The sequence below is a fragment of the Eremomyces bilateralis genome (assembly GCF_010015585.1).
Source record: "Eremomyces bilateralis CBS 781.70 unplaced genomic scaffold P152scaffold_10, whole genome shotgun sequence".
NCBI lineage: Eukaryota > Fungi > Ascomycota > Dothideomycetes > Eremomycetales > Eremomycetaceae > Eremomyces > Eremomyces bilateralis.
In genome coordinates, this window is record NW_022985076.1 from 464,530 (window position 1) to 485,743 (window position 21,214).

Genomic DNA, 21,214 nt, shown 5'->3' on the forward strand with positions numbered 1-21,214 from the left:
CCCCTCTGTCAAATTAAATCCTTCCCCCCCTCACAATCTCCCGCCCCACTACCTCCATCTCCCCACTCTCCGCTGTCCGCCGCCGCTCCACCACCCAATGAAACTCCCCACCCTTCCCTCCGTCCGCCTCGCGCACGTACGACACCGTGTCCGCTCCGCTGCCGCTACCGCTGTGCGCATGCGATGGCGACGTCGGGGATGCGTAGGTCGTGGGGCTATAGGGCGGGGGTTGGGGGAGGGGTTTGAGGGGCGGGGAGGAGAAGAGGGGGGCGGGGGTGGGGAGGGAGGGGATGGAGTCGTTGCTGATGGAGCTGCTGGGGGAGAAGCTGGTGGGATGGGGTGGGGAGGTGGAGAGGTTTGCGGGTGCGGTTGGGCTGTCGGGATCGGATTCGCCGTGCGCGGTCGGTGGGTGAAGGAGGACGACATCGGTGGCCGTGGGGTCTTTCACGAGCCGCGGCCGCTCTTCCTCGACGTCATACCCCACCACCCCGCCGTCGCTCCCCTCATCCCCCTCCGCATCAACATAACTCAACCCCGAAACCATCGCCCCAAACCGCGGACTCCCCCGCCTCCCCCCCACAGGACTCACCCCAAACCCGCCCCCCGTCGTCGCAATCGGACTGCCCCCCCGCGATCCCCCGCCGTGGCTCGACCCCGCACTCCCCAAACTGACCTCGCTAGCTCCAAACGCGCCGCGCCGGAGCCGCATCAGCTGATTCAAGCTCATTTCCTCCTCATCCCAACCAATCTGCGCCAGCTGCGCGAGGCCAGGGCTCGCCACCGCCGCCGTCGCCGCCGCGGGGCCCAGCACGGCGTTCGCGCCGCTCATGAAGCTCCCTACACTCGCGAACGAGTTCCGCGTGCTCTGCTCGCTGCGCTCCGTGATGGGCGTCAAGTTCGGTTCGCGGACGCTACGGGAGCGAGCGACGGGGTCGATGCCGCGGGGAGCAAAGACACCGCCGATGCTGGAGGCTTCGGTGACGGCGGCGGGGCCGAGCTGGGCGGAGGAGGCGTAGAAGCCGAATTCCCGGCCGTATTCGCCGTCGGAGTCGTAGGCGAGGGCTTCGGCGTTGGCAGCGGCGATCATGGGATCGGAGGCGAGGGACGGATCGAGGTCGGAGTCGTAGTCGATGAAGAGCTTTCCGGAGAAGGGGTCGGATGGATCGTCAGAGTCCGAGAAGAATCCCATGGATGAGGGCGTGAAAGAGACGGTGTGGGGTGCTGGTGGGGAGACTGCCGTGGATAGGCTGAGGTGGCCGGAAGAAGGGATGAGGCTCGGACGGGAGGAGAGGGATGGGTCGGACCGAGCGGGAGAATGGCCTTCATCTCTATCTGCCTCGAAGGAGGACGAGGCCTGAGAGGTGCTGAGGTCGGTAGCGTCGGAGTGCTGGCCGGCAGCTGCGTTCTCAGGGACGGGGACATCGATACTGGCCTTGCGAGTGAAACGGCCGGAGTCCGCAGCACGGTTAGCAGCTTCAGCCAATGCTCCGTGGTAGTCTGACAACGTCGCGAAGTTGGTGCTCATTTTCAACCGTGGCTTTGCATTTTGTGCAGCCCGTCTGATCCCACCGCTGTGGGACTCGCTGCCGATAAAGCCACCCGGATCTAAAGTGGACTCCTTCTCTCCAACCGGCGGCACCCGTCCCTTATTGAACCTTTGATTCAACGGGTGATCCGGATCGTCAAAGATCGACTCGTCGAACTCGCTCTCTCCAACCTCCCCCATCACCCCGTCGTCAAAATACAGGTTCTCGTCGCCGAAATCCGACTTGAATCGACGGCTTTGGCTACCCGAGGGTTGCAGGGAGGTCGTTGGGAAATTCGAGATCTGCGTGCTCGGGTCCATGGTCACTTGGATGGCGCCGTCGGAGCCATTGATTTCCAGTCCCTGGGCGGTGAATGTAGTATTCGACTGAGGTTGGTCTGGCGCGTCTGCCAGCGGTCGGCCGCCCAGCACGTTTTCAGCCGTCCCATACATAGAACCGTGCGTTGGAAGTCCGTTGAAGGGATGCTCGCTCCCCACGGCACTCGAAGCGTTCCCATTCAGCATCACCGCGGAGACGTCGATAGACGACTGATTAGCGATCCGATTATACGCCGCCATCTCATCCTCCTCATCATCGCAATTAACTCCAGGGATTTGCTCCTCGAAGTCATCGAACTCGTCCATATCGTACATGTCATTGTAGTCGTCCTCCGCGTCCTCTCGCGAATCGTGCTTCGTGGCACGCGCGGCGGCTTTCTGCTTGTGTCGTTCCTCCAGGATCCGCTCTTGGAGCGCGGAGTCGCCGCTGCCCAACTGGAAGCTGAAGCGGGAGGCGTTGCTGGTTTTGTGGGGAAGGAGGCGGTGGAGGCTGGAGCTCGTGCGGGAACTGGCGGTGGTTCGTTGGGAGAGGGTGTGGGAGGCGGTTTTGCGACTCTCGCGGGCTGACCCCGGGATCGATTCCACCACCTCCCAGGTTTCCTGTTCTTGGTCGACGAGACTGTGCGTTGGCCGCGATTCCGGCATTAGAGTAGGAGACGGTGACTTTCTAGGTACCGGCGGAGGCTCTCGCTCGGGGGGTGGGGGCAGCATCGAATTTCTCGCAATGAAGTTCTGGTTTGCAAGCGCTTCGGCTCGAACCCCGGATTGTGAGTTGTCCAGGCTCGGTTGTTCGTCGAAATGTTCTCGAAAAACCGGCGTGTGCTCCATATCCGGCCGCAAGTCGGCGGCGCGTCCATCAGCGCTTCCGCGTCTTGTGTTTGTCCTGGATTCCTCGGATGATGGTGCTACGTGTCCGACGTTGTTCGACGATATGTTCCGCTTGGGCCTTGGGACGCTGAAGTCATGCACACCTTTGCCAATAATTCGAGGATCATAGTCGTCTGGTAAATCCGGTACCGTCCGATTCCGACGGCTCACAAGGGAGTCGTCGGCCAATTCCAGGACCGCTCCTGAACGTCGCCGCAAGAGCAACGACATGGGGTTTCGCAAGTTAAGTTTTGTCCTCCCCTGTTTCGCTGAGATTGGCTGTGGAGGCGGTGGTGGCAGAGGAGGAAGTTGCTTGGAGGAAGACGGTCGTTCTTGGGGCGCAGCATCTCGAGAAGTGGTAGGAGAGAGATACAGGCTTGATGACGGTACTGGCGGTAATTCACGATCCCTTTCTTGTTGCGTGTCCCTTGGCTGGTAAGACGGTGTTTGTCCAAACGTATATTGTCCACGATTTCGAAAGCCTGTCGTTCCTGGGGTATACGATCTCCTTGCAGCATCTTGGCTTCTCTGCATTGTTGGTCGAGGATCCGCTTTCGGTTCGCTTTCAACCCTCTCTAGAGGCTCCATCGGCCGTTCCTGCAATGTGGGCAGCATCTCCTCCGCATCCCCTCTCCGGTTCGACGACTGATCATTCCCGGATGTTGGTCGAAACGCATTCGGGGCTTGCGATAGGGATGACGGACCATGCTGCGACGCGACCCGAGGAATGGGGGGGAGAATGGGCGGATATGGCGATATCGGCGAGTGCGCGGAGGTAGGTTGCGATTCGGAGATGCCCAGACCAGATAGCGGTGCAGCGAAGGAGTCGGGGGGAGCGGCGGAGTCGGGAGAAACAGGCGTGGAGCCGGAGCGTTTATGGGAGCGGAGGTAGGAGAACATGTTGGGAGAGGTTATGCGTTTACGGAGGATCGGAGGTCAGCCTCCCAGCCCGTAGGCTGAATCTCGTACTAACAAAGCCAGTTGAAAGCCGAGTGAGGGGTGCTGGTTGAAGATTGGGGGAATGGGATTTGATCAAGGACATCCCTTGTGTAGAGACGGAAAAGCCGTGTATGAAGTATGTTTATGTTGAGGACAACATGTGAGGGCAACATGTGAGGGCAACATGTGAGGACCACCACGGTGTAAAGCACGGCTACGCATGAAGGGTGGAAAGTGACATGAAACCTGAAGATGTCGTCAGCAATGGGTGGAACGAGCGGGCGGAGGAGAGTCCCTACCCAGTCAGCTCAGGGCGGGTCAATGACCCCGAACGCGGTATTGCTTACAATTGAACGTGCACTGGGTTACTGGGTAGCATACTCCAGCTGACAAGAACAATTGTCGGGAGAGTCTCGTTCGATCTACAATGTTGTAGGAGGCTTAGATATTCCATGAATAGATGAACCGAATGGACGCAGTGGATGTTATGTGAAGTTGCTCAGTTAGAAGATATTGGCCTGAGGCGACATCAGGCAGCCACATTATTTATATTCGATTGCCAAGTCCAAGTTCCAGTCTCGAAAGTTCATTATAAGGGATATTCCACGATTGTCTCAACAGCCAACCATGATTGTTTATTGGGCTCTCTACTCGTATTCCTGCCTCTCTCTTCCAAGATGGATCGAGACTTGCATGATAAAATGCTTGGTTTTTTAATTCAGTAACTGATTGTTATAATGTACACTGGAGTCCCTTCAAGTAAAACCCTAGAGTCGTTGATGACATAAGTTCCAATAATGATGCCCTGGGGCCTGGCAGGCTGGCACCATGTATGGCTGGGAGCCTGGGACTATGGACTATGGAGGTATTGCCTTAATGTATTGATGCCTTATTTTCCGCCTTGATGCCTTGTATATCTGCCTGTGCTGTGCCAGTGCCTGTGCCAGTGCCAGTGCCGATCGCCGTCTGCTCCTTCCCCCTCTGCTCTTTCCCCGCTGAAATCCTTCCAGATGCAATTTACGAGATCCGTCAAATCGCATGTTGCATTCCTCCCTTTTATCCCCCAATTCTATAATTCCTTCTACCACCTTGGCAATGCTGCCCAGACAATTATCTAGGAGACATCCAATTAACCGTCGGGATTGATCCTCTGCTCCATGCCAGCTCACCTTGCGGTCGTGTCCCCTAACTCTCCCTCGCCAGCGCATCGTGTGATCTAGACTCCGTAACCTTCGCTTTCTCGTCTTCATGTTGTGCGACACCCAAATTCCTCACGAAAACCACTTGCATTCCCTTCCCCGATAGCCATCATGGAGACTGTCGACCGTCCTCCCAAAATGTCGCGCTACCGCTCCGTGCGAAAGGCCCAGCAGCAACACCTCGACACCGCGCCTGCCGACCCGCTTCCTTCCCTCCCCATGCCAGACGCAAATCCGGCTCCCGTAGGCGTGGCACGCAGCATGTCGCGTTATCATCGCTCGAAATCTGTGAGGAGTGCCAACGCCCCGGTCGTCCCTGCGATGCGCAGCCCGCCAAATACAGCTCCAGGGTCACCCCCGAACGAGGGGATGCGGATGCGATCGACGACGAACCCTGGCCGCTCCCCCACCAGTGACGGTAGCAACACTGTTCCAACCTCGCCGATTCCATCGCAATCACGATCTGGAATGGTCTCACAAGCCGCGCGTCCCTTCACCTCGGCGCGCAATGCGCAAACCGCGCCCACGTACATGCCGCAACCACATCAACCCCTCACGGCGCATGAGGAGGCACGTCAGTTGATCGCTAATGAGACGGAGCGGCAGAGGCGGATGCGGGAGAAACAACAGCAGGAGAAGCGGGAACGGGAGCGATTGCTGCAGCGGGAAGCGGAAGTGGAACGCAGGGGTCGGGAAGAGGAGGACAAGGAGGCCCAGCGATTACAAAAGGAACAGGAGCATGTCGAAAGGGAGAGGGCGAAGGCGATGAGCAAGCTCAGCAACCATTCCAGATCCCATGACCAGGAACCGGCACGATTACCAGCCACAAGGGAAGCGAGCCTGCCTAAGAGCCTGCCCAAGAGCCTGCCCAAGAGCCTCCCAAGCTCGGGGACGGACAAGGAACCGTCGCATTCGAAGATGGGATTTGGCTTCTTGAGGAAGAAAGAACACGATGCGCCAACTCAGCTTCTAAAAGAAACGAAACCATACATCGAAGCAACGATTCGGCCAGGTGGAGGCGGGATCGTCCCTCGCGTCGATGCGCCACTATCGGCTGTCAATGCTGGAGACCGACGTGTCACGATTGAGTGCGAGAACTCGCGTATCATGCTTCCGGTAACTCCTACGACGACACCCATGGACTTGATCCGGTCAGCGGAGATCTGTTTGTCACAGGCCGTCGACACGAAGACGGCCGTGGTCCTCGAGCTATTCGAGAAAGTTGGCGTACAACGACCGGTACGAAGATACGAGCATATCCGAGACGTGCTCAACTCTTGGGACGAGGACACTTCCAATACCTTAATCCTCATCCCTTCCTCCGCCGAGAACAATGATGACCTCGTCGCGGAAACGGTTCCCCGCCAAAAACCAAAGGGGTCCTGGCCGGTCCTGTACTCTCAAACCCCGTCCAAATGGTCGAAACGCTGGGTTTACATCAACCAAGACGGACAAGTGACGGTCTCCAAGAATCGCGACGCTTCCACAAAAGACCAAACCAACGTGTGTCATCTCTCCGACTTCGATATCTACACCCCGACCCCACGGCAGCGGAAACACAAGGTGAAGCCCCCGAAAAAGCATTGCTTCGCCATCAAGAGCCAACAGAAATCGAGCATGTTTATGTCCACCTCGACCTTTGTGCACTTCTTCTGCACCCCCGACAAGCAACTCGCCGACGACTTCTATCGAGCCGTCCAAGGCTGGCGGAGCTGGTATCTTGTCCACGTCCTCGGCGAAGGGGAAAAGAAGCCCAGTCCGAAACGCAGCGACCAGCGAGAGGGCCCACCGCTCGGGAGGTCGAATACCACCGCCGCCGCACGCCTTCGCCGCAACTCCACCAACTCCATCGAATCCCACTACCAACTCGGTTCCTTCCAACCCCTCCTCGACTTCTCGGAGTTCACCAGCTCTCACGTCCGCCAACCCAGCGCCACCACCAACCCCTCCACCCATCCCCGACCTTCCATCGATACCCCCCGCGCCCTCCACACCCGCAAACCCTCCCTCCGCACCCGCGCCCCCCCAAGCGCCTTCCCCGCCCGCTACGCCACCGACACCACCCCTCCCTCCAGCCCCCCTGACGTCAACCCACCCCACCAACCCCTCCTCACCCTCGCCGACCCCGACGTCTTCGTCCCCACCTCCCTTCTCGGCCGCACCTACACCCAACGCCAAAAAGCCCAACAAGACCGCGACCGCAACGCCCCTCCGAAACCCTTCTCCGACCGTCCCCCCACTGCCACCGCATCCAACCCCCCCGCCCGCACCACCTCCACCCGCTCCTCCCATCCCCGCCCCTCCACCGACACCAAACCCCTCGTCGACCTCACCCCAACCTACCGTCCCCCGCCCCAACACGCCCGCAAAGGCCGTGGCGTGCCCCTCCCCTCGTCAGGTGGCGTGCTGATCGGGCTCGCAGGCCGCGCTGTCGGGCCTGATGGGTATGACCTTTGCAGTCCAGAGCGCGCGGTCGGGGTGGAGCGGGGTAAGAGTTTGCGGGGGCAAGGGGTGAAGGTGCAGCACGTATCGTCGGGGGCTGGGTATCAGGGAGGAGAGGAGGCGGGATTTACGGGTGGGGGGCTGTTGGCGGGGAGTCGGAGCGGGCAGGGGGTGGGGAAGGGAAGGGGGGTGATGAGTGGGACGCAGGCGAGGGGGCCGATGGTGGATGTGAGGGAGCAGAGTCGGTTTGCGGAGGGGAGTTTGTTGGGAAGGATTGCGAGGAGGGAGGGGGATGCCCCGATTGAGCGGGGGTAGGTGGGGCTGGAGTTTGTTCATTTGGGTTGAGCGGGTTGAGCGTGCGGAGATATCCGGGGTAGATTTACGTTGGATTTAGCTGTATTTGGATGGATTGCGTTGGAGAACCCAGATACGTATGATATATGTTTATGAAGGAATGTTATGACCATCTCTATCGAGTCTCTATGATATCCTTGCGGGTCCATTATAAACCATATCCACAAATCGACATGACAACTTTTATATATCTCAGAGTGTAGGGTATCATCTATTATTTTAGCCCACAGCAAAGTGTACGCCATCACCATCTGAACAATCCCAGCGCCATCCCATGCAAATCTCGTTCCAACAGCCAAAACAGCCAACCCACCATGCTTTTATCCATATCGTACACGTACAACCACCCCTTCCCTCACTCCACCGCAAACCGCTTCTCATCCTCCCCCTTCCTCAACCACCACTCAATCCCCACACTAAACAACGCAAACCCCCCGGCCCCCACCGCCGCCCCCCGCGGCCCCGTCTTCCGCGCCAAAATTCCCCCCGCGAACGCCCCCGCCCAGATCCCGTTCCACATGTCGTCCTTCGCCCGCAGCGCGCTGACGCCGCACTCCAGCCCGCTGAACAGGAAGCCGACGGTGCCGAAGTTGCGGCCGGTGGAGAGGGCGGCGCGGCCGGTTTCGGCGAAGCCGAGTTTGAGTTGTTGGCGGAGGGGGAGGGTGGAGATTTCGGGGGCGGTGGGGGAGAGAGGGGTGTCGTAGCGCATCTGGGTGGGTGTTAGGATATGGTGGAGGAATGAAGGGGGCCCAGAGGTTAGGGAGTTGGAGTAGACCTACCGCGGAGGTGAACACGCCGAACATCGCTCCTAATCCCGCGCCCATGACCGCCGCCATGCAGCTCTTAAACGCACAACTCTCGCCGGCGCCCTCGATCTGCGGGTGATGGTTAGCATGCGGAGGTACGAGGCTGGACTCGGGGTTGAAGGAGGCGTACCGCTTTCACGTATTGTTGTTCTTGGTGGCTCATGCCTGCCGCCGGCCCGCCCCCCGGCCGCTGGGGGAAGGGGAAGCCGCTGCCGCCCGGAAGAGACATGGTAAGTATCTAGTAATGGGGGAGGTGCTGGGTGAAGTCGCGGTTGGAAAAAGATGATCTTGAGACTTGGATTGATCTGGATCAATGTTGATGTAGGTTTTGTGCCTGAGGTTGTAAGGCAAACACAGTTTCGCTTGTGAGGCTATAAGGCACCCACTGCTCTCTTGGGGGAAGAAATTGATGGCCCATACAAAGCGTCTTGGCACGAATTACATCACCAGTTTTCCAGAGCTCTACAAATCACAACTAACAGATTACAAACTCCAATCTACTACAACGCCACTGTCTTCTCTTCATGGAGCGTCCAATTACGCCAGATAGGCCAATTAAGCGCCAAGAACATAACACACCCGAAAAATCTCGCTTTTTCGAAGCGTATGATAGCCGTACCGAAGGTCAACCATTGTCCGATATTCTCCGCAAGCTGGATCTTTCTCGACGTACAGCAAACCGTTGGCTAAGTGAACGACGTCGCCTTGGAAAAGAGGCATACAGACGAACCCGGCCCAATAGCGACAAATTAGGGCGAAACCGCGCAATTAATAATAATAATAAGAATCAATTTAACGTACTATCTGGATCCCTTTCGGGTCTATGAGCACGATATTCTATCTGGTCTGCCGCGGGCAAAAGTTTCCCCGTAGCCCTGAGGCTGCGGGTACATAAAATCCCGCCTCCTCCCTTTAGTAGACTATCTCAAACGTTTATCATCTATCCGTAAGAGTCGGTGTTTCCGCCTACGCGGAGAGCTTATTCTGGCACGTCGTGGAGGAACTGGAACGGTTTCCAGTCCTCTATTACCTCCTCCTCAACTTCCTTGGCCACCCGGTATTGCTCTAGGCCTCCCGCATCGATCAGCCACCTTGCTGCGTGGCGCACCTTGTCCCTGTCATGCAATATCCTCTTAAAGTCCGTTGTTCCAGCTCGTTGGAGGAGCTCGATCCTCTGGTCGGTCCGCTGCGGGCAAAATGCAAGGAGCAGGTCATCATATTGCGTTTATATACAACAGCAGGTTTCGCCAGTCCACTTATCCAGACTCCTGCCACAGTTTTCAAAGCTTGCTCGTTGCTCCGCTTGTCCGCAGTTACCCCCCCAGGCAAAAAGGGTTCCTGCCTGTGTAACGCCTGTTTGCTCCATAAGCATACATCACCAGCGTTCTGACCTAAGCGGCCAGTCCTGTCTTTTTGTATACCGACACGCGCATCCGTTCTCTCGAGCCACGTAGTAGTCTCTCCGGCCGGGGTTTGATCCCGCCTGCTTTCAGGTTCACCGAGGGTCAGAGCCCATTGAAGGGATGAGGTCCTTGGAGCCAGCAGTGGCTACCACGCACTACGCCCCGCGACTCCTGTAAACAGTCATCGTTTCGCGTTGCCCATAGAGGTCTCCCTCTGATGGGCCGACCGTGTCTTGCAGGATGAGGCAGGTTTGAGCTTGTAGCTCGATTATGCAGTTCAGGGTTTTCGCATGCGTTCCGCACCGGGCAACGCATGCAGCCTCATCCCACTAACCAAGCTCGAGTCCTCCATCATCTTGAGTTGGCCCGTGATTCTCCCATTGTATAGATCCGAGCGACGGGTCTGTGTCTCCATCGAGCCTCCACCAGGAGCATACCTGTGTTTCCCCTCTATCGACTGGCCTGTAACTCCAGTTCCGTAAGCTGTCGTGCTTGTCGCGCCCGGTGAGCTCGTGTCGTTGTGGTATTAACAGGTTCCGATAGAGGGGCCTTAACAAGCGCTCCCGTTGCGAAGAGGCCCTCCGGCCTTAACAGAGTTCGCCTAGATTTATACAAGTTAGCCTTAACGAGTTCTTTAGAATTAGGATTGTTCCAAACCCTCGCTACACGCAGCTCGTTGCTCACGCATAACCCCAGAGTAGGCGAGCCTGAGGGTGTCCTGTTAGAGGCCTAGGACGCGTCCTCATCCACCTAATAATAAGTCAGGCTTCCGGATCCAGCTGCGAGCTAGATAGACCCCTATCGGATGGTTCTCGTATCCCTTTGTATCCCTCAAGAGGCCTCCCTTGATGAAAGGACACCGTGTCTAAGCGGAGGCAGTAGACACAGTCGTGCTGGTGTTGGTGGTATGGCGATACCACGCTCAACGCCTGCGACCTGCACGCGCGACGCGTGCATCTCTCTCATCGCCACTGCACTTAGCCATTAATAGAGAACTCTTCTCTATCAATGTTTCCACCCGCGGCGACGTGGACGCGTGCAGTTGGACTTCGCGGGCTCCGCGCAATTACATCTCCTCAATTAGATGCTATTCTTTCTTCAAATAATCCTGTTCGGGAGCTTCCATACGAAGCTAACATCTCGCATTTTGACCTTGATATCACAATAGGGCGCAGCCTCCGTGAGAATCTACAAACACGACGAGATGCAGGGCGTTTTGAACGAGAGCAAGGCAAACCTGTATCCGCTGAGAATCGCAAGTTGCGGGAAGTATACGGTCGCTTTGGGATGGAACAACCCTTGATCGGTTATTGGGACTCCATTGAATTTACAGACGAGATGCATTACGATCCTACGGAACAAGCACGAGAGCGTATCATTCGCCAAAAGGGCACGGGCTACCGACCGGAGAATATCCAAAACCGGCCAGCGACACAGGGCATGGTGCTCCATATTGCTGCGTCTTGCAATTGGTATTCCAAAAGCAGCCTCAAGTTCTATCACGACAAGTCTGAAGATCCTCCAAAGCCGCAAAAGCCAGGGAAACCTAGGCAAAAACAGACTGAAACGGACGAACAGTTCTCCCAACGATTACAAGATTGGAAGGCGAAACTGCCCCACAAAGTTGAGGTCAAACAGAAGGGGAACTCCATGACACAGGAGTATTACGCCAAACACATCCTCCCTGCTAATATTGCGCGTATTGAGGCCGCCCGTTTACACCATCGCGGGTCGTTTGGTGCAGACGTTTGTGGGCCACTTTTGACTCTTCAGGAAGATAACGATCCATCGCACGGTACACAGTCAAATAACGTCGCATCTTCATTAAAGCATATCAATTGGATCGATTGCTTACAACATCCATCACAATCTCCAGACCTGAGCCCTATGAAAGCGCTCTGGGGGATTCTGAAACAGAGGGTACGCAAGCGGGTATGGCAGACCATGGAAGAGCTCAAACAGATACTGATTGATGGATGGGATAAAATCACGATGGAGGAAGTACGTAAGAGAATTGCAGAGATGCCATACAGATGCCATCTAGTTGTAGACAATAAGGGAGACTTTATTAAGACTCCATTGTGGTAGACAGCGATATATCAATATATTTGGTGGTGGGGATTCAGTGCCAAGACGCTTTGTATGAGCCATCAATTTCTTCCCCCATGGAGGCCTGAATGCAGATGATGAGATCAGATCTCACCAAACCAGAGAGTGTATTGACTGGCTACTGTAAGTATGATATTTATTGATAAATCCCGACGTTGGTTGAGAAACAGCATAGCTGTCTGGCTAATACCACAGTTTGCAGCTTCAATACAGCTAAGCACGGTCACCGACATATCAAGCCTCATTCAGACACAGTAGAAGATTAAGAGAAGAGAATAAAGCGAGTGGCATTGCTAGTATCGTAATAAAAGAAAATCCCCCAACACCTACGCATTCCCAGATATCCGTACCCGCCTATACGCCGTGCAATGCCGCCTCAGTCACCCCCTATCTACAAACTAGACGTACACCTTCTTCGCGTCCCGCGGGTGACACTCCATCGGGCAGTAAGGGCACTTGAACCGCGTGCCTTTGCTGATCTTCTCCAGGGACTCTTTGGCGATGACGTGGCCGCACGGGAGCAGCATGGGTGGGTTCGAGTCGGTGGACTGCTCTTTGGAGACGGGGCAGACGAAGACGGAGTGGAAATGGTATGCAGGAGGAAGGGGGATCTCAACCTAGCAGAAAGAATATTAGTCTCGGTGTGAAATAGTCGTTTAGGAGAGCAACATACCGGCAACTCCTCCCGACTCGTCCACTCCGCCTTCCGGTTCGCTAGGATCTTCTGCACCCGCATCAACGGCGGCAACGCCACCGCCCCCGCCGTCGCCGCGACGTACAGCGGACTGTCCGCGCTCAGCTCCAGCAGCGAACAGAACTCCCGCGTGAACGACCCCGCCACCTCCTCCCACGCACTCGCGGCGTCGAAGAGGTGCCGGTACGGACTCGTGGCTATATTTGGCCAGAACGCCAGCGCCGCGGAGAGCTGGTGGATTTCCCGCGCGTAGCGGCCGGCGAAGGAGGCGAGCTCGGAGCGGGCGTACGCCCAGGCGCGGAGCGGGAGGGTGTGGTCGCCGTGCTCTTGCGCGGAATCGACGAATTGGCGGATGAATTCGAGGCGGCAGAGCTCGAATTCGAGGTTGCTGCCGCGGGTTTCGAGGACGTGGCTGTTGCGGCGGGCCCAGTCGATGGCGGGGAGGAGGTTGTGGTTGATGCGGAGGTCGTGGAGGATGTGATGCATGGCGGCAAATTCTTGTTGGAGGGAGGTGGGGGCGAGCTCCGCGGCGGCTGGGTCCTCGTCCATGGCGTCGGTGTCGTCTTCTTGACTGCTGAATAACGAGTGGGAACTTAACAGGGAGGCACCGGCGGCGCTTATGTCTGGGAGATCGTTTAGATGGGGGGATTTCGACTTCGCTTCGAGTATAAAGGTGTTCGCCACGTTGAACTGGCCTTCGCGGAGGAGGTGCATAGCTATGGCCCGGTTGAGTAAGTGCGGTTGTGAAGAGACTACATCGTTTGAGGCACTGGGAAAGGGTTTATCTTTGAATCTCTAACGTCCATGTCAGTACACTATTGTCAAGGGGCAGCCACTATCAGTAGAGGTCGAGGGAGGATACCTTGTTTAAGGCCTTCTCATACGCTCCCAGGGCGTTGTGCATGCCTCGCAGAGCATGTGGTTTTTTGGGAACATTGCTGTAGAGCTTGTCGAGGGATTGCTTCGATAACGATTGTAGTTTGACGAGGGTTGTGGCAGCGTTTGAGGGATCTATACAGATCAGCGTCGTGATATCTAGAGGAGGGCTCAGACGGACCAGCAGTAATGGTTCGTTTGGCATTCTCCACCATATCTATGAGGACTTGGACTTCGTCGATCGCGGCTTGTAACGTATGATCTTTCCTCTGCATATCCCCCAAGCATGTATGGAGGTCGGCCAGCCCGGCTGGCGGAGGCGGATCGGCGGAAGGCATATCAAAGCTACGATAGCAGTTCAGGTACGTTGGTGCTGTCTGACGGCGTCTTAAGCAACACGAAGACCTCGATCAGCTGGGTCTTGAATTTGAAAAAGCCACACTCATGGCAACCATGGATACTAGGTGGTATTGGTGATATAACGAACGTGGTGGTCGTGTGAGCGGAAGTCGGAGCTTCTCTCCAGGTGATTGATTGATGGATGGCATCAGCTGGTGATTGGCCCCGCTTTCATGGTGTCGGACAGTGACGTGCCGGTGCAAGGCTGGAGATGTCAAGAAAGAATCCAATTCACATGCCAATGATTCAAATTGATATTCCATACGAAGATATAAAATCATCAGGACTCAGACTAGACTCGTCTATATAATTTCGGGACCTCTCGGGCGCTTGCTATTGTGACATGGCATATTGATATTGATGGCTGCCGCTTCCACTTCACCCACCCTTATGTCTCCCCCTCCTTTTTGAACACCTTTGTCTCTACCCTCATGACATGTCGGGGAGTTCAAAGTCGGAATAATAGAGTATAGCTTCCGGAACTGGCTGCATATGACCCTACTTACATTCCCAGGTCCAAGGCATGGAGGGTGACATCCGAAAACTCAACAGGTTGAAATAGCGTACACCGCCATCTCTGTCCACTATGGCCACTCAACCTCGCTCCTCCTTCGAAAGCACCGGCTCTTCACCCCCCCAAACCTCCATCACCTCCAAGGACCTCCCCTACCGCTCCCTCGTCATCGCCGACCCCGTCGCCGCCCGATTCCTCGAAGATGAACCCTCCACAAACGTGCTGGCCCACCGGGAGACCCTCCCCGGATTCGAGACCTACCTGGTGGAGCAGTGGGCCTGCAATCGCGCACGTCCAACGTACGTGATCTCCACGTACACCGGTGACCTGTCGCATACGACCACCGTCGCCGTGCTGAGCGCCCCGCTCGATCAAAACGACTGGAGTCCGAAGGTGCGGGCGTATTTCGACGCCTTGCAGCAGCACTACGCGCGGCCGCGCGAGACGGCCTTGGGGATGCTCATGGCGACGAACCTGTCCAGCTTTCCCAGCAGTCTGACGCTGATCAAGGTGCCCGAGGGAAACGTCAGGAAGCACTGGGAGGACTTCGTGGTGAACGAGGACCTCAAGCGGCTGGGATGCGCGGGACGGGCGGGGTTGACGTTGACGCAGCCAACCAGCGCCACGGTCGCCAAATTTCATCAGCTGTACCGCACCAGCGAGAAGGTCCCACTATATCAAAGCGTCATGGACCTGGTGAAGCTCTGCCAGCTTGCATTGGTCCTCTTCGGGAAACTGCCGCTCGACTACGGCGACGGGCTGCTCTGCGACGTGACTGAGGCGGCCATCAAGGACTGGTGGGTCGAGTTCGGCGCTGAATTCTTCTCCATCGAACCGAACGACGGCATCCTGGGTCCGACGACCGTGGCTGCGTTGGTCGGTCTGGTGATGGGTGCGCGCAACCGGCTGCACGCGTACGGCGCGCCTGTGTCAAAGGACGTGTTCGAGGTGGAGGCCACGAAGCGGGCGATAGCGTACTTTCAGAAGGCGTCGAGACTGCCCAAGACGCGGCGGCTGGACCGGAGGACGTTGCAGCGGTTGCACTCCGCGACGGCGAAGGCGGCGGAACAGAAGAGCGGGGAGGGATGGACGGTGCCGCGGGCGGTGAAGAGCACGGTCGCGGAACTCAGTGGAAAGGGGGGGGAAATGGTGATGGAAATGGTCGGGCGGGGAGGCGGGGAGAAAGCCGGCATTGCGGCTGTCGAAACGGTGGACTTTGAAACCTTCATCGATCTCCTGGGTGGCGGCAGCGCTAAGTGGCTCTGGCATGGGAAGGGCAAGAAATTTCAGTCGAGCGACGTGTCTGGCAAGTATGCGTCGGGTACCACAGGCGAGAAAGACCATCCACTCTCGAGGAAGATTTCGGAGGCTGGGAAAACGGAGCCGCCGACATTGCGGAAGCAGAATACCGTCGAGGACGGCGCATCGGTCACGAGCGATATAGTACGACAATCCTCGATTCGGGAGCCAGAGAGTGCGATGGACGGCGATCGTGACCGAAAGTCCCGCAGACACGCACTACAGCGAGCGGGAATCAAAGTCAAAGATACGGTCAGCGGCAAACGTCACCAACCCAAGGGTTCGAAAGATGCCAAAGACGGCACGCTATATCCCGAGGAGGCGGACGATTCGAAACAAATCCTCACTTCGATCCCACCCAGTCCGACCGCCGTTTCGGTTGATCAGGTTGCAAAAGATCACACCAACTCTCCGTCGGAATCCCAGAGTGTCCTTTCGAAGATACCGACTTTCGCGTCAGCGATGACAGAGACTCCGTCAGTAGCGTCACGAAACCTCTTTTCTTCGCCAACTCTACAACTGTCGGCGCCTAATATCGGGACCAAGACCGAACCCGTCGCTCCCACCAATGCCACTCAACCAGAACTAGGCGCTTCTAATGCAACCAAACCCGAACTTGGTGCCCCTATCCACCTAGAGCCCGAGCCAAAGTCCCGATCTCCCATCAAGCCCCTCCTCACCGGCCCGACCTACCACGGCGTCGATCTCAACGACCTCTTCGGCATCGACACCAACCAAGAAATCAGCCCCCTCCTCCGCACCACCTACAGCACCAGCAACCTCCCCACCCTCCGCGCCCTCCGCGCCCTCCCACCCAACCCGTCCAACCTCCCCGATCCCACCCCCCCACCCCCCCACGATGTCAAGTGGCCCCGCCACCTTTCTTTCAGCGTCGCCGAATCCAGCATCCTCACCTGGTCGAAACTCGACACCGGGTCCTCCTCCCCGCACCCCGGCCTCCACGCCGAATACCACGCGCTTCTCTACGACGGCGGCACGCTGCGGCGGTTGCGCGAGCGGCTGCGCGAGCTCTCATGTCTACATGAAGGGAGTGTCGCGCCGCAGCTACAGCGGCTTGTGACGGTGCTGGATACCGCGGCGGCGGACCAGGGAACCGTGGAGGGGCTGTACGAGCCGAGTCTAGAGACATACGGGCAGGCGCGCGACGCGATGCACGATACGCTCGAATCGGAGCGGGGGAAGCTGATGGACGCGGTCCGGGAGGTGGAGGTGCTGGCGTCGCGGCTGGAGTACGAGATGGCGGCGCTACGGAATAAGGTGGAGGGTGTGGAGGAGGCGGTGGGGGAGTTTGGGGGGGCGGTGAGGGAGTTGGAGGAGAGGATTGGAGGGATTGAGGGAGAGGATCGGAGCCAGGGGGGGTGGGGGAGTTGGGTGATGGGGGTGTTGTTTGGGGTGGCGGGTGCGGCGAGGGTGGAGGGACAGGGGCGGGAGGAGGGGGGATGATGTGCCCTGTAGGCTGTAGGGCTGGAATAGATTGATGATACCACTGAGCGTTGTAAGATTGGACTTATGCCGATTGGCGAAAGGTACGCTGGCCTCTAAGGATTTGGGCCAAGAGTGTCAACCTATGAGTAACGCATCGAGCTCTCCGTTCGCGATATCCCAGAATAGGGGATGAATGAAGCTTTCGACTGCCGCCTGGAGAGACATACGTCATGCATGCAGAAGCTCACTTACCAGGAAGACTACTGTACGGAGACAGCTTCGTCGATTAGCGTGGATGTCTACGACAACGCATGTCGCAGGAATCAGGATTCGGTTCCGTTCATAGTAATCAAGCCGAGTGAAGGTCCCGAATGAAGATAGCTGGCGAGAATCCATCCAGATTCGCCGCGTCAGCTTCGTTCTAGAAGGACCTAATCCTTAGAATCCCCATCAAGAAGACCAGTGTCGGGGTTAGGATTGGCGACGTTGCCTGATTGATATTGTTATATGAGATTCTCTTATGTCCATTTATCATATTTAAAGAGAAACCGGTTATGTATGAGACTGGAATAGATTGGTATCGGCATTATTTATTTAGTTCGACCGTTACTCCGTACATCTGTCCAGTTCCGAGCTATTCCCCCTGTTCTAAAATTGGTGGCATTCGTAGATGTTGATCTGACGTCTGTCATCTCCAAGACTCCAACTCCCCATCTCTCCCATAGAGCTTACCCTTAGGAGACATTTGTCCATTGGAGATTCTTCTAATCCACAAGCTGACTGCAACCCCGAATTGGAAGGGTTGATCTAAATCTGTACCTGTACACCAACCGATCGATCCAGGCAACGCCCGCCACAGGGCTGACTTCCTCCCGGGTGACCATCCGCAGGTGACCGACTGATTACAGATTCATTGCTTTGCTGGTGCTTGTTGCCATTCCTGATATTCGATCAATTCCCCGTTCTTTATTAAAGGATTCTACCACTCTAGAGCTCAAGCGCGAATTCGTGCATTGTCGCTCTTTGGTTGCTTTCATCCAATGCCACTGCTTTGTGTCACACTCCTCCATTAGAGAGACATTAGGCTACCCGTATTTGGCATGGAGCAGGTAGAAATCCACAGCAAGGTACGAACATCATCCAGATATCGAAACGAAGGCTTTGCTAATCATGACATTTCCAGTCGTATCTCGTGCGATGGATCGGCGTTTCTCCCGCCTACACTATCTCATGGACCGTCCAACCGCACAAGAAGTCTATTAACTTCGCGCTATTCAAACACGCCGGTGCAAGCAGGTCTGGAACCGCCCTTCCCACCACCGGAACCGACGACGCTCCTCCAGCACCGCACACCGACGGACGCACGAAATCGAAGACCCCGAACGACAACTCGACCGTCGTGGAGACCCTGCAATCCAAGGGGTTGAAGCTGGTCCACTGGTTCGGAAAATGCGAAGCGGACAAGGTCACCACCGGGAAATATGATGTCCCCGACAACGAAGCGGGCATGTACGGCCTGGTGTTCGACAACACCTTCTCTAAGGCGGTCTCCAAGACAGCCACCGTGGTGATCATGACGCATCCGTCGCATGCGCCTCCGAAGTCAGGCGGTCCTCAGTACGCGCACGCCGACGGGAGTTCGACCAGCCTACCGACCGCCAAGTCCAGTCCGGCGATGCGTCCAGTCGCCGACTCCCAAGAATCCCTCCCGCTGGACGGCACCACGCACCGAGTGACGTTCGCGACCGGCTCTCGACAAGGCTCGGAAAGCCACGGACCAGGACCACCGTTCTATACCGGCATCCTACAAAAAAAGCGACGCAAGAGGAACCAAGGGTTCGCGCGCCGGTATTTCTCCCTCGACTTCACCACCTCCACCCTCTCCTACTACCACAACCGCAACTCCTCCGCGCTGCGCGGCACTATCCCGCTCTCTCTCGCGGCGGTCAGCGTAGACGAGAAATCGCGCTACATCACGGTCGACTCGGGCGCGGAGGTGTGGCATCTGCGGGCGAACAATGCGAAAGACTTCCAGGGGTGGAAGGCGGCGTTGGAGAAGGCGGCGAACATCGCCAGTAGCTCGGCGGCGAAGGAGAAGCATGAGCCTGCCCAGCCGGCGCGCCCGGCGCGGGCGGTGGATCCAGCGGAGGAACAGGAGTGGGATCAGGTGCAATCATTGGTGGGGAAGGTCGCGGGGATACGAGACGCGGTGCGAAGGTTGGCGCAGAATACGGACCCCAAATATCTGCCGCGTTTGTCGACCGCGCATGGGCCGGGAATGAGCGACATCAGTGAAACCACGAGTCCATCGGAATCGGAGAATGGCGATCCCTTCAGCAAGACAGCCGATCACAAAGAGAAGAAAGCGTTCTGGAAGCGAAAGCCAAACGTGAATGGCACGGCCAATTCGCTATTCAAGAGGAGTGTGTCGGCGCAGCTCGCGGTACCATCCCCTGCAAGTGCCGCAAGCAATGGACAAGTCCCGAAGCTTCAATATGTGAACAACGCGGAGAAAGACGCGGGCATCCACGATCATTGCATGGCCCTGCTCAAGGACCTCGATGAAACCGTCGCCAAGTTCTCCGAGCTCCTGTCAGAATCCAAGCAGCGACGACGGCCGCAGAGTAGGACCGCACTATCGCGCCAGAGCACCGATTCGATGTCCTCCAGAGAGGAGTTCTTCGACGCGCCCGACGCCCAAACGCCACGGGTCGGCATAATGAATATCGACCGAGACAGCGAGGAGAGCGATGAAATCTCTCATGTGTCGGACCGAGCCTCGGAATCGAGCAGTGAATTCGCTAGCCTCGCGACGTTTGAGCGGAAGAGCGGGGCGGGCGAACTATCGATTTACCCCGTCCGACCGAAGACGTTAGCCCCCCTTCCCCTCGACCCGGTTCCGAGAAGGACCAGCGTGCCGACGGCGAAGTTAAACCCCCCAAGCCTGATCAGCTTCCTTCGGAAAAACGTCGGCCAGGATCTGTCGACCATTGCTATGCCCGTTTCCGCGAACGAGCCGATGTCGGGCCTCCAACGCGTTGCAGAGCAGCTGGAATACACAGGGCTTATCGACGCGGCGACGACGAAACCAAGTGAGACCGGTGAGAGGCTTCTTTATATCGCCGCATTCGCCATCTCGGCGTTCTCCAACTCCCGAGTGAAGGAGCGAGCGATCCGCAAACCGTTCAACCCCATGCTCGGCGAGACGTACGAGCTCGTCCGCGAAGACAAAGGCTACCGCTTCATCGCCGAGAAGGTCACGCACCGGCCCGTCCGCATGGCCTGTCAAGCCGAAAGCGCCACCTGGACCCTCACCCAGTCCCCAATGCCGGTCCAGAAGTTCTGGGGCAAATCCATGGAACTCAACACGGACGGCCCCGTGCACCTCTTCCTTCACTCCGTCGACGAGCACTACAGCTGGACCCTCGCCACCTCCTTCCTCCGCAACATCATCGCCGGCGAGAAATACATCGAGCCCGTCAACACCATGACCATCTTCAATGAGACCACCGGCGCCAAAGCCCTCGCCACCTTTAAAGCCGGCGGTCTCTTCTCCGGCCGCAGCGAGGACGTCTCCGTCACCGCCTTCAACGCCGCCGCCCAACGCCTCCCCCTCGGCCTCCACGGCAAATGGACCTCTCACCTCCACCTCACCCACGACGGCGTCGACACCGGCCCCCCCATCTGGACCGTTGGCCAGCTTGTCGACCACGCCCCGGCACGCTATGGCTTCCCGACCTTCGCCGCCGCGCTGAACGAAATCACGCCGGTCGAGCGAGGGGCCATCCCCGTGACGGACTCGCGGCTGCGCCCGGATCAGCGGGCGGCGGAGGAGGGGGATTTGGATCGCGCGGAGGCGTTAAAGGCGCGGTTGGAGGAGCGGCAGCGGGCGAGGCGGAGGGTGATGGAGGAGCATGGGGAGCGGTGGACGCCAAGATGGTTCGTGCAGGTGGGGGGGGAGGGGGATGAGGTGTGGAAGTTGAAGGAGGGGCGGGATGGGTAT

The 21,214-nt window shown here is 57.5% G+C and overlaps 7 protein-coding genes across 7 annotated transcripts; 4 read left to right on the forward strand and 3 right to left on the reverse strand.

Moving 5' to 3' along the window:
• Window positions 1-48: 48 nt before the first annotated feature.
• P152DRAFT_487859 (uncharacterized protein) lies at window positions 49-3,925 on the reverse strand (the record flags this gene model as incomplete). The annotated part of the gene is made up of 2 exons (XM_033682105.1): window positions 590-3,925; window positions 49-441 (listed from the first exon to the last, which is right to left on the reverse strand). The coding sequence occupies exons 1-2, from the start codon at window positions 3,629-3,631 to the stop codon at window positions 49-51; spliced, it is 3,435 nt and encodes a 1,144-aa protein (XP_033533933.1). The 5' UTR covers window positions 3,632-3,925.
• Window positions 3,926-4,863: 938 nt separating this feature from the next.
• On the forward strand, window positions 4,864-7,833 carry P152DRAFT_487867 (uncharacterized protein). The gene has a single exon (XM_033682106.1). The coding sequence runs from the start codon at window positions 4,981-4,983 to the stop codon at window positions 7,624-7,626; it is 2,646 nt and encodes an 881-aa protein (XP_033533934.1). The 5' UTR covers window positions 4,864-4,980; the 3' UTR covers window positions 7,627-7,833.
• Window positions 7,834-8,847, reverse strand: P152DRAFT_31599 (mitochondrial import inner membrane translocase subunit Tim17 family protein). Its single transcript, XM_033675188.1, has 3 exons — window positions 8,602-8,847; window positions 8,445-8,540; window positions 7,834-8,374 (listed from the first exon to the last, which is right to left on the reverse strand). Exons 1-3 carry the CDS (start codon window positions 8,698-8,700, stop codon window positions 8,021-8,023), a joined length of 549 nt encoding a protein of 182 aa, XP_033533935.1. The 5' UTR covers window positions 8,701-8,847; the 3' UTR covers window positions 7,834-8,020.
• A 2,365-nt stretch (window positions 8,848-11,212) lies between these two features.
• Window positions 11,213-11,962, forward strand: P152DRAFT_397592 (uncharacterized protein; the record flags this gene model as incomplete). Its single annotated transcript, XM_033676414.1, has 1 exon — window positions 11,213-11,962. One exon carries the CDS (start codon window positions 11,213-11,215, stop codon window positions 11,960-11,962), a length of 750 nt encoding a protein of 249 aa, XP_033533936.1.
• Window positions 11,963-12,095: 133 nt separating this feature from the next.
• P152DRAFT_458683 (uncharacterized protein) lies at window positions 12,096-14,240 on the reverse strand. The gene is made up of 4 exons (XM_033679519.1): window positions 13,735-14,240; window positions 13,540-13,688; window positions 12,657-13,472; window positions 12,096-12,600 (listed from the first exon to the last, which is right to left on the reverse strand). The coding sequence occupies exons 1-4, from the start codon at window positions 13,889-13,891 to the stop codon at window positions 12,382-12,384; spliced, it is 1,341 nt and encodes a 446-aa protein (XP_033533937.1). The 5' UTR covers window positions 13,892-14,240; the 3' UTR covers window positions 12,096-12,381.
• On the forward strand, window positions 14,198-17,229 carry P152DRAFT_487875 (uncharacterized protein; the record flags this gene model as incomplete). Its single annotated transcript, XM_033682107.1, has 1 exon — window positions 14,198-17,229. Exon 1 carries the CDS (start codon window positions 14,539-14,541, stop codon window positions 17,227-17,229), a length of 2,691 nt encoding a protein of 896 aa, XP_033533938.1. The 5' UTR covers window positions 14,198-14,538.
• Window positions 17,230-18,311: 1,082 nt separating this feature from the next.
• Window positions 18,312-21,189, forward strand: P152DRAFT_474012 (uncharacterized protein; the record flags this gene model as incomplete). The annotated part of the gene is made up of 2 exons (XM_033681288.1): window positions 18,312-18,338; window positions 18,395-21,189. Coding segments are annotated over 2 exons (2,822 nt in total), but the record flags the coding sequence as incomplete, so codon positions are not given.
• Between the last annotated feature and the right edge of the window lie 25 nt (window positions 21,190-21,214).

Bases quoted from the DNA above. Each gene is read 5' to 3' on its own strand.
- P152DRAFT_458683 (XM_033679519.1), bottom strand. From the start codon at position 13,891: ATGCCTTCCGCCGATCCGCCTCCGCCAGCCGGGCTGGCCGACCTCCAT. The intron at 13,473-13,539 runs GTATCCTCCCTC...CATGGACGTTAG, and splicing joins ATGAGAAGGCCTTAAACAAG to AGATTCAAAGATAAACCCTT. The intron at 12,601-12,656 runs GTATGTTGCTCT...TCTTTCTGCTAG, and splicing joins CGAGTCGGGAGGAGTTGCCG to GTTGAGATCCCCCTTCCTCC.
- P152DRAFT_31599 (XM_033675188.1), bottom strand. From the start codon at position 8,700: ATGTCTCTTCCGGGCGGCAGCGGCTTCCCCTTCCCCCAGCGGCCGGGG. The intron at 8,541-8,601 runs GTACGCCTCCTT...CATCACCCGCAG, and splicing joins AACAACAATACGTGAAAGCG to ATCGAGGGCGCCGGCGAGAG. The intron at 8,375-8,444 runs GTAGGTCTACTC...ACACCCACCCAG, and splicing joins TCGGCGTGTTCACCTCCGCG to ATGCGCTACGACACCCCTCT.
- P152DRAFT_487867 (XM_033682106.1), top strand. From the start codon at position 4,981: ATGGAGACTGTCGACCGTCCTCCCAAAATGTCGCGCTACCGCTCCGTG.